This window comes from Miscanthus floridulus, chromosome 3 (assembly GCF_019320115.1).
Source record: "Miscanthus floridulus cultivar M001 chromosome 3, ASM1932011v1, whole genome shotgun sequence".
Lineage (NCBI taxonomy): Eukaryota > Viridiplantae > Streptophyta > Magnoliopsida > Poales > Poaceae > Miscanthus > Miscanthus floridulus.
In genome coordinates this window covers 61159446-61170315 of record NC_089582.1, presented here as the reverse complement: position 1 = coordinate 61170315, position 10870 = coordinate 61159446, and the positions used below count along the sequence as shown (strand labels likewise).

The 10870-nt window shown below is 45.8% G+C and overlaps 2 protein-coding genes across 2 annotated transcripts; both read left to right on the top strand.

The window, feature by feature from the left end:
- The first annotated feature begins 1711 nt into the window (after nucleotides 1–1711).
- LOC136545846 (uncharacterized) lies at nucleotides 1712–2430 on the top strand. The gene is made up of 3 exons (XM_066537823.1): nucleotides 1712–1949; nucleotides 2055–2138; nucleotides 2250–2430. Exons 1-3 carry the CDS (start codon nucleotides 1712–1714, stop codon nucleotides 2261–2263), a joined length of 336 nt encoding a protein of 111 aa, XP_066393920.1. The 3' UTR covers nucleotides 2264–2430.
- Nucleotides 2431–3536: 1106 nt separating this feature from the next.
- On the top strand, nucleotides 3537–8809 carry LOC136545845 (uncharacterized). Its single transcript, XM_066537822.1, has 6 exons — nucleotides 3537–4138; nucleotides 4678–4782; nucleotides 4869–5011; nucleotides 6805–6900; nucleotides 8222–8301; nucleotides 8692–8809. Exons 1-3 carry the CDS (start codon nucleotides 3850–3852, stop codon nucleotides 4883–4885), a joined length of 411 nt encoding a protein of 136 aa, XP_066393919.1. The 5' UTR covers nucleotides 3537–3849; the 3' UTR covers nucleotides 4886–5011; nucleotides 6805–6900; nucleotides 8222–8301; nucleotides 8692–8809.
- Nucleotides 8810–10870: the final 2061 nt, after the last annotated feature.

Below are 10870 nucleotides of genomic sequence, written 5' to 3'. Positions count from 1 at the left end.
ATAATAACTAGCTATGGGGCAGCTAGGGGTTGCATCTATGTAGTGGCACGGGTTGTGTTGTAACATGGCCTCGGCGGGTGGCGAAGACCTCCGACGGCGAGGTGTCACCAAGGCGTCTTCGACCGTCTTAGGGCGGAGATCTGGCACTGACTAAAGGAATTTTCCTGGCTATGCTTGTAGGGCGCTGCACGAGGATCAGCGAGCTTGTCGCGGATTCCGCCCGGGCCGAGCACAGGCATCTCCGGCCGCTCGGGCGGACGCCGCCCCGCTTCGGCTGACGGGCGTCTCCAGCGCTAAAGGCGGAGGCCGCCCTACCCCCGAACTAATCAAACAAACAACCTTGCCTAAGTGTGTGCAGGTATCTAAGCGCAGGCGCCCGTGGTCCGCGCGAGCGTGCCAGCATGGCCCCCGCACGGCCGGGCGGAGACCTACGGATGAGGTCTCCGACCGGACCGGTGGAGACTCGCGTAGGCAGTTGCGCGCCCCTGAAGACGGAGGCCAGTGTCGGGAGCCCAGGCAGCGTGCCAGCATGGCCCCCGCACTGCCGGGCGGAGACTTACGGATGAGGTCTCCGATCGTACCGGTGGAGACTCGCGTAGGCAGCTGCGCGCCCCTGAAGACGAAGGCCAGCGTCGGGAACCCAGGCCTCTGGGCCGAAGACCGAGGCACGGTGGGCCGCCCGCTTATGAAGGCCCATTACTTGAAGACAGTGTGGCAAGATTGCCCCGCAAACGAGAGACTGGTGGCGGAATATTCCAGAAATGTACTGTAGCAGTTGAGGGGCATTGTAATAAATTATGTCAAGAGGTAGTTGAGTCCTATAAATAGGGAACACTTGTAACAGTACGCCAGGTTGGAGAATGAATTAATGAAACCTTAGTTTTGCGTGCCATTTCCCTACATGCCCACCTGTCGTGCCTACTCCCCGAGCCTCCGCCTGAGGGCAATGCTTAGCGGGCGGAGGCCTCTATCTCCTCCACCCTGTCTGAGACCGCTAGTCTCAACAGGTTGTGATAATAAAATTCTTGAAGTGGCCCTACTTTTTTTTTGGCACATATTATTGAAAACTTTTGTTGATGAGAAGTAGGGGTTGTATCTAAGGGGTTGTTTGGATCTAATATTTAACTAGAACTAGTTTTTGTAGAACTAGCTTTACTTGGATCTTCCAACAAACTCCTGTATAAGATAAATTCATTTTCTAGAAAACCAGAAAAATACGGATTAAACTAAAAACGGCTCCATATCGTTTTTAGTAAAACAGATTTTCGATAACCACGATCTGGTTGAGGCCGAGGCACACCCAGCGTCGGAAAATACGTTCCAACCTAACATGAAAAGATTGTGACCCACCATAGGCAGTTGACTAAAGTGGACCGCAGTCTGGCCATCAAGTTGTTATATATAACCACGCTCTCTATAAAACCGGTGCTCGATAACAGAACCTCCACACACGCATCGTCGATCGATCACGATGGCTCCACGCAACAAGTGCACGCTTCTGACGATGGCCTTGTTCGTCGCCTTCGCCGCCGTTATCCTGTAGCCATCTGCGGCGATCAGAGTCGTCGGAGGAGCCCTTGCCAGGGCCATCGCCGCGGCAAACGCAGATCCAGGAGCGGCGCCATCCCCAGACGGTGACGACGGTGATGGCGGCGGCGGCATTCCACAGCTGCCGCCGCAGCCAAGGGAGTGCCGGCCATGGTTGGCGCGGATGATGCCGTGCGCGGGCTTCCTCACCAACGCCACCGTGTACGCGCCCGAGGCCACCTGCTGCGATGGCTTCAACGCCATGTTCACCTTGGACACGGTCACCTGCCTGTGCCACGTCGTGAACGGCGACATCGGCCAGCTTCTGCCGGCGCCGATGAGACATATGCGCATGGTGGAGCTCTTCTCGGTGTGTGGCCACGACGTGCGTGTCGATATACTTGCCGCGGCCTGCAACCTAAGTAAGTCAGATAAGTTTTCTATACAAGTAATAGGCTACTACTAGCTAGCTGCTGCCTCATGATTAGCCTTACCGATGATTGATGAATATGGGTTGAACTGAACAGTGGATGGAGTGCCGCCGATAGACCTTCCGAGTCCCTCACCATTGACGCCTTCGCCATCGCCATCCCCAGCTCCATCCCCGTCGGGTATGCATTTTTATTTTCATCAGTTAATTTGCGTCTTCCTGCTAGCAAATTGGTGTCGTATATTCAGTTTCTAAATCTGATCAACTATGCACCTTTTTTTTTTTTTTGCAGCAGGATGGCCATGATTAAATAACAGCGACAATCGATAAGTTATGATTCTGAACAATAAAAGTTGCTGCCAGTTGCAGATTTGCATGGCGTCATCAGCTGAGAGCGTGCGTGCTCTCGCTAGTTTTCTGTTTGTGAGGATATATACATTGCAACCTCTTTCAGGGAGTCAAATTAAGTTAATTGAAGAGAGTACGTTATTTTGTAAGGCAGTCTGCAGACAAATAGGATAATAACATATGTTATTTGTTCACTAGATTTATAGCAAACATGCCCGTGTTGCAACAGAATCAACAATTTATTTTACAGACGACTTCTGGTTTGGAGATTTATTCAATATAATGATTGTGTCATCCGTTCTAATAAGTGGTTGGAATCAAACTTCGTATCGTGGCTGACATGTGTTGTTCTAACTCATATGAGAGTCTGGGTCACAGGTGAAATGGGAGAAACAAGAGAGGTGCGCGAGGATATTGTGGGAAGCAAAATATAAGAGACCAAAGAATTGTTTCTGTTTTGAGTATCTGGTGTATATAGATTAGCTCTTGAAGTTTTCCATTGGACAGGGTTAAAGCGCGACCCGTCGCGCTACTGCGCTAGCGCGCGACGTCCCAACATGCACCGACCAACCCTGCTAGTGTGCCAGCAAGGCGCAAACGGCTAATATGTACAAATTACCCATCTTCTTTATCTAATATGTACAAATTACGAACCATATGAAGTGTGTCATACCTGCCAACTTCTCTGAAAATTTCGCATCCGAATGCTCTTCCTCTGAAGTATCTTCTCCATGACTGACCGATCAAGCAGAGAATCATGCTGCTCATCCAGGTTTGCATTCTCAGCCATCTCAGAGCCACTTTTTGTGTTGCCACCACATTTATCCAGTGGTAAGAGTGCACGGTCCAGCTCGATTCCTGTCTGGTCTCCCCCCCCCCCCCCCCCCCCCCCCCCCCCTGCTGCAAGTGCATGCATGCAAGCTGATAAATCTTTAAATCTATGTATACTATAAAGTAGCGAAGGAATTGAAAATAACTTACGCCCAGAAATTTCTTACCCACCTAATATCTGAACCGTCGATGGTTTAGTCTCTTTAAATCTAACGGTTTCTGTTAATCTGCAGTGGGCCCGTAGTAAAATCTTACGCGTAAGATCTTACACCGTCTCTCTTACACGCCGCGTTTCGTTGCGTTGTTTTCACCGAGCGACTGCTTACCCGCCCGATATACCCACGACGGTTACGTTCTCATGAATCACGCTTCCTTCCCCCACGGCGGTTTCTTCTCCGTGTCCGCCAACCCGCTCGCGCTCCCCCTCCGCGGCATCGCGCCCGTCGCCGCGCGCCCCATCTCCCACCAGCCCGCACCTGCGTCCGCCCTCCTCCTCTCGCCCCCGCGCGCCGCCGCAGCCTCGCGAACCCTGGCAGACGACGTTCCCGACGGGAACTCCTCGCACCTGCTCGCCGTCCCCGTCCCATGGACCCCGCCGCCGCAGAAGACGCCCCCGTTGCCGAGCGTGTGAACCCTGGCCCCTGCTCCCCCTCTCGCTGCCCGCCGCATACTGGTTCGGGTTCGCCGTCGCGCTAGGGGAAGAGGAAAGGAAGATGGCGGTTGCGGCGGCCGCGAGCATGGGGTATGTGCGGGGGTCTTGTGCCCCCGACGTCGTCGAGGAGGTGGACCAGCCCATCCTCTACTACATCGCCAATCGCCAACGTCCTCGCACGGCATCTTCGAAGCGCTCGGGGAGCAGTCCAGAGGCGTCTCCGACCAGGAAACTGCCTCCAAGTACCCCTACCGCGTTGCCCTTCATCGTACCCCTACCACCGCCCTCCATGTCTGTTCTGTTCTCCGATCTAACTAATCCCATTCGCACTAGAGGAGAGGCAAAGAGAGGTAATCTATTTTGCAGACGACTTCTCTTATGTCGCCACATGATGCAATTGTTGGTAGCATACATATGTTGTTCAGCGTCGTCCTCACTATGCTCTTCTTCTATGTACTGTCCTGCTTGTTGCTACAAGTTCAATATCAAATGCATGTCGCGGCCCTCATTCAAATTGTTGTTTCTTTGGCCGGCTTCCAATGGGAGGAATCACTGAAAGAGAGGGACGAAGTACTGTATCTTTTGGTGGCAAGATGAAGAGTATCTGTGTAACTCATTTGTTAATGAATCTTTAGTATTTTTTTCTTCCTCTTGTTTCCATTTTGCAGGAGCAGACCTACCTAAAAGTTCTGCTGTTATAGTCTTGGTACTGCGTTTGGAGATTTAGGCTCACATCACCTTTATATTTATTCTACGGCACTCTGTTTATAACATAATTGTACTATGTCTCTATCACTGTGTATGAATTTTTATACTTCCATATTTTTGCAAGAACCATCATTGAGTTGCTATTATAAAAAGAAAAACATATGCTCTGTTTATTTTGCAGATGCATGCTTAACACGATGTAGCTTCATTGAAATGGATCTTCATTCTGTCCTTACCGGCGGGGTGCGGGCACAAGCGACTAAACACGCCGATAGGTGGATCTGTGGTATGTACGCCAGTCTTAGCTAAGTTGTTTTATCTTTTCTTCAATTATCATGCCTAGCTGTTTATTGTGTTCCCCCTCTACTGAAGATTGCTCTACTACGTGAGGGTTTGGGTATTATGACCAACAACACTGCTGAATATTGTGCATAGATCCTGGGGCTAATTTATGCTTCCAAGAAGGAATTCAAGTAAATTCGTTATCAAGGTGATTCTAAGCTTGTCTTAAGCAGGTGAGTTCTTATTTCTTTTCTATTTCTCGGCTGTTGTATTTGAATTAAACCTTCAATAGATAATGAGGGCTACAGTGCATTCTAACTCTTCAAATTCCACTAAAACACTAAGTGTGTGGAGGGCTGGCAATTTTAAATGGTTTTTCATGGACTTTGATCTGACTGTCATATTCTGCAGTTTTTCTTCACCAAAGGAATATTTTTTATCCAATCGCTTAAAATACATGGCCCCAAGTTGTAACACCCAAAATTTTCAGTCTTTTAAAATAAGAAAATTCGATTTAATTAGGTTATTATGTGAGCATTCAAATATAGGAAATTAATAATTTTTGGGAAATTAAAATCAAATATAAGGTTAGTAACCTTTTTATGCATACATGCTGCTGCATATTTATTTTTGTGATGATTGGTCTTGATTCAAAGTTCAAATGATTCAAAAACTCTTTGAAAATGAATTTGGAAAATGTGATTTGGAAAAAGGAAAGGAAATATCTTTCCCTCTCCACCCTTCTTCATTTTCGGCCTGCTGGCCCACTTTCTTCCCCGCGGCCCGCTCGCCCTTTCCCCTCTTCCCTTCTTGGGCTGGCCCAGCTCGGCCGCAACTGCCCGGCCCAGCTCGACCAGGCGACCGTTGCCGCACGCCTCCGCCCCGCTCTCTGCCACTGCCAGTCCGGGCCCGCCTGCCGGCGCTTCCCCCACCTCCCGCAACCGCCCCGCGCCAGTCAAGCCGCAAGGCAGCAACCACCGCGCCCCGGCCACTACAAAAGGGTGCCGAGCCCTTCCTCGCTCCCCCTGCTGCTCTCCCCGTTCCAATTTCACGCCCACCCGTGCACGAGGAAGCCACAAACTGCCGCGCCGAGATCGCTGGGATCCGCCGTCCGCCCCTCCGCACGAACCGCCGTCTTTGAGCCGCCGTCGACCCCGTTTGTCACCGCGGTGAGCTTCGCCGTTCTCCCCTCTTTCTCCCTATGCCCTTAATTCCATGTTTCATAGCCTCTAGGGCCCTACCCGCGGCGCCATGGAGCTCCTTGCCGCCGGCCATGGCTGCCACCGCGCCAACTGCGTCCACCGGCCCCATTCTCGGGCTGGCCGAGGTCTCCTTTTCCCCCTCTAACCCCGGGTGTTCTCGGATGTGCAAACCGAGGCCTCTAGGTCTTGTTTCTCGTGCGCCGGCGAGGTTCTTGCCGTCGGCAATGGCAGAGCCGCCGCGGCTGCACTGTTCCCCGCTGGCCTCCCTTTCTCTCTCTTCTCCTCTCTAATCCGAGCCCTCCATCGTTTGATCAACGGCTCACAGAGGCCGATACCCCTTCGCGGGTAGATTTGCTAAAGAGCCCTCCTGGTTTCACCTATTTGAACCCGCCGTCCCTAGCGCAGTTTTTAGAGTACGCTTTCTCGTTTTAAAAACGTAAAGTGCACTATTTTAGTCCAAAATACGTTTTCAGTATTTACAGAAATGACACTAGATTTGTTTTGCTCATAAAAACTTTGTTTTAGCTCCGAATTGACCCGTTCAAATTGTGTTAGCTTCGTAATTTCATAATCTACGTGTTAGTACCACTGTTAATCATGTTTGCAACTTTTAAATTTCATGGTTAGGATTAATTAAATAAAGTGCTATAGGAAAACCCGTTTAATTCATAACTTTCGCGTTTTAGCTCCGATTTTCGTGAACTTCGCATTGACGTGATCATAGCGAGACGTAGATTCTTTTCATAAACATTTTATCTTGTTTTCTATACTGTTGGTGTACTATTCTAACTGTAGGATTGTTTGCTTTGCATGAATGTTCCTAGAATATTGTGTGTTGCCGTGTTGGTCGTGTTCAGACGGTGAGGAGAATGTTGGAGACCAAGAGTTCTTCGACGACCAGCAGGAGTTTGCTAACCAAGGCAAGTATAGCATGGGTCTACCTTGATGTCCTATTCACTTTAATCATTCACTCATGTGCATGTCTCTAATTTTGATAACCATAAGGACATACTAGTTATTTGATGACATGATTCCTTGACTCCTATGGGTTAATTGCATATGGGTAGATTGCTAGTGCTCTAACTGAACATGATCTATACAATGGTTAATGGTTCTATGGAACTAAAAGTATAACATGATTTATAACAACTGATCCATAGGGCGAAGGTGCAAATGACTTTTGATCATGTTGCTCCCGGCCCTCCGTAAGGACTTATCTGTCGGCAAAAGCTGGGACTGACAGTGCAACTGTGAGAGTCATATGGCTCTGACTTTAGCTCAGTAATATGACCTTTTCTAGCTTGTTAGAGATTACCTTTATGGCGCAAAAGGGGCTTGCCACGTTGGGTATAGGACTGCCTCTGTTCCTATGTGTATAGCCGCAATGGATATGTGCCATAGGAAAGGGTGGTTCCTACATCTGCCTGCCGAGGAAACCTAGCGGCCCTAACTTGTTAGAGAAACCTATGAAATGGCTTCATAGTGTACCCTGCTCGCTCACCTTGGCAGTGACATGGGAGTAATTAACCCGGGCATATGGGAATCACGACTCGCGGTGAATGTGCACCACCTCTGTAGAGGGTTACAAACTGTTATAACAGCCGTGCTCACGGTCACGAGCGGCCCGGAAAACTCACAGAATAACTGGTTAATTATTGAGGTTCATTTATGATGGTATACGATGATAATATGATACAAATGATTCTGATATTATGTGGGTATAAATGGGAGCTTAAGCATAACTTGATAATACTTGATAATAAAATCTTGACTTACTAAAAGTGCTAACTGCAGTAAACCAGTGTCATCCATTTTTGAGCTTCATAACCCCATGTTATCTTGTTGAGTACAGGAAGTACTTACGCTTGTTTACTTTCTATATTTGAATAAAAATTTCGGATGGGTAATAGATGACAACGGGCATGAGGAGTTTCCTGGAGATTATTAGGCTTGTGATCAACCAGTTGACCTTCCTTGTGATAGAGTTCTACGAGAGAGAGTTATCTTTTATTTTCCGCTGTGATGTGTAAGACTAAGTTATGTTATTATCGTGATGTAAGATACACTGTGATGATACTCTTTTATAATTTGTCAGCTTGTGTGTGTGACTGATCCCTGAGCATACATGAGTTTAGTGCATTCAATTTTATCCTTAAAATTGGGTGTGACACAAGTAGATGTCACAATGATAGAGTCAGGTCTCATTTGTAATTTTGTATTAACGAGCCTTCATTTCTACAGCATATAGCGCTGTCTTGTGCGATATAGCCGAGGAACTAAAGGAAATGTTTCTTACATTTCAAATCAACCATGTTTTGAGGGTAGGTCTTTCATTTTCCATTGCCATTTGTCCTTGTTCACATTTATCTTCCATCTACTAGATTTGTGGTATGACATGTGTTCTCTGCAACTATTACTCTGTAGCTAGGTACCATAACGTGAGGCTGAAAACATCTAGGTTGACAGCTCTATAGATTTGTAGGACTTTTGAGCTGTGACAAAACATTTTACATACGGATATAATCCCTGAAACTAGCAGACTTGCATCTCTTTTTTCTGAAAGGACCTAGTACTATTTAATTGTTATTGTGCATTAATGAAGTGTAACTGTTCTGAGTCATTCTTTTCAAAATGTTGTACTTCATTAGTCAAACTTGATTCTAAATGAGCCATACGTTATAGTGACTACATTTACATAAATTTAATTGCAGAAGGCAGGTGGAGAAGAACGAGAAGATCACAAGCTCTGGAGTGGTTTGATGTGAGAGAAGGAGATATTACCTCATAACTGATAAATGTTCTGTATAGCAAATTGGTAGTTGATTCTAAATCAAGGTATTGTCCTATTGTTTTACAGTAATCTCAGTTGTGTAGATGAATGTAGTTGTCAATTTGGCAGCTGTAACTGAATAATGGAATTTTCCACTTCAACAGAAGCTAGAATTTTATTGCCAGCTATAAATGAGTTTTTTTAATCCACGTGCATGTCCATAGCATTTTTTTCAATTTTTATATTATTTATTTAAAACCTTATCAATATTGCGGGGTTCTACCTGACTGTTCTGCTGGAACCTGGCTGGACAAGTACCAGGCAGGTGCGGCTGCACACACTGGACGCCATTGCTTGCTTGTCGCGTGGCTTCTTCTGGGCAGGGACACGCATTGCTGGAGGTGGCATGAGACCCGAGAGAGAGCGAGGTGGGGATGGTGCCTGCATGTGCTCGATTCCAGTCTGGTCCCCCCAACGCACACACACCCATGCAAGCTGATGCAATATAACGGAAGCGAAAAAAACAAAATATTTTCTTTAAATTGTTATAACTTTTGAACGGTGTATCTATTTTTAATTCCGTTTGTTCTACGTGACGAGACGAACAAAACTCGACCCCACTTATATATGTTTCAAATAATTTTTTTAGTAGCAAGTTATGTATAATACGTGTTAGGAGATTTATCAAAGGAGTTACTAACATGTAATACTACTAAAGTTGATACTCCAAAAATATACTAAAGTTGTCACGTAGCATGCACAAGCTGGGAGGGCAAAAAATATCAAAGGAATTAGTACCACGTAATACTATAGTTGTACAATTTAGGGGGCACATTATTAAAGTAAGCATTGCATAAGCTGCTAACTTGGAAGCAAATTTATTATACAACTTGCTCAAATCTCCTCCTCCTTTCCGCTTGAATCTGTCGACAGTCACCCTCACTCCATCAATCCATATCTGCTCCTCCTCTCCGGCTCTCTGCCGACTTGCTCCTCCTCCCCGCAGATTGGCTGCTCCTATCCGCACTAAACACATGAATGCAGGTAATATTGAAATTGACAACCAGAAAAATTAAACTAAAGTAGACAAAATAAAAAACTAAAACTAAAATAACCAGAAACTGACTGAAATTGACAACTCTAAACCTGAAATTATCAGCAAATAAAACAAAAATTGACAACCATGAAAACAAACTGAAACTAAAACTGAAATTACCAGAAACTAAAACTAAAATTGACAACCGGAAAATTGAACTGAAAATTACAAATAGAAACCGAAAACTAAGAAGACAAAATAAGAAACACAAAACTAAACACATAAGACTGAAATTGACAAATAGTAAATAAAAAATAAATAAAACAAAATAAAAAAATCTGAAACATAAAAATGACAACTATAACCCAAAATTAAAAAACTGAGATTAAAAGAAGCAAGGATTCTCTGCACGGGACATGTTAGTCGGCCCATAGGAGCTTCTACATTTTTTTTTACGTGGGCTGACGCACACGTGCATGGCCATGGCAGGCTAGGCCGCCAGGCTACTCGCGGGTCGCGCGCTAGTCGTCTAGCGCGACGGGAAGCACGTTAGCTTTTGCCTTTTTCCATTTGAGTTCAAAATAATTATAAGGTGCAACATCCAACTGCTGGATATAAACTAAGGTTTTAAATCTGTAGCTATAGCAGCTGCAATGGTTCGCTATTACCAGTGTTATCTTAAGCTCTAAACAGTCGGTCATTGGTTTATTCATTATTTGGACTAAATGGCCACTTAAATGGGCAAAATGGTCGCTTAAACGTTATACATGGTTGATTAAATGGAAATGGAGTACCACCATATAGCATTTAAATAATTAAATGGTGTGTAAGTTGTCGTTCAAGAATGGGTTCATTGCTAAGAGGAACTTTAATTTTGAGGGGATCAATACGGGATCAAACTCTCCTTAGCACCGTTTTGAGATTTTTGGTATAGGCAGATGGAAACTGGTCCTATACTACTCTGTTTAGAACAAAGAAAAGTAGAGCAACGGCAACTAATTGATAATATGATCAATAAAACAATATCTATTAATATCTTTGATTAATGTTTTTTTCGGTAATGGCGCTAGAAATGCTTATTGGT

What these genes read in the sequence shown, in the direction of transcription:
- LOC136545846 (XM_066537823.1), top strand. Translation starts at nt 1,712, where the DNA reads ATGATGCCGTGCGCGGGCTTCCTCACCAACGCCACCGTGTACGCGCCC. An exon ending in TGCCGCGGCCTGCAACCTAA is followed by an intron (nt 1,950 to 2,054) that starts GTAAGTCAGATA and finishes TGAACTGAACAG; the next exon opens with TGGATGGAGTGCCGCCGATA.
- LOC136545845 (XM_066537822.1), top strand. Translation starts at nt 3,850, where the DNA reads ATGGCGGTTGCGGCGGCCGCGAGCATGGGGTATGTGCGGGGGTCTTGT. An exon ending in TAGAGGAGAGGCAAAGAGAG is followed by an intron (nt 4,139 to 4,677) that starts GTAATCTATTTT and finishes TTTATTTTGCAG; the next exon opens with ATGCATGCTTAACACGATGT.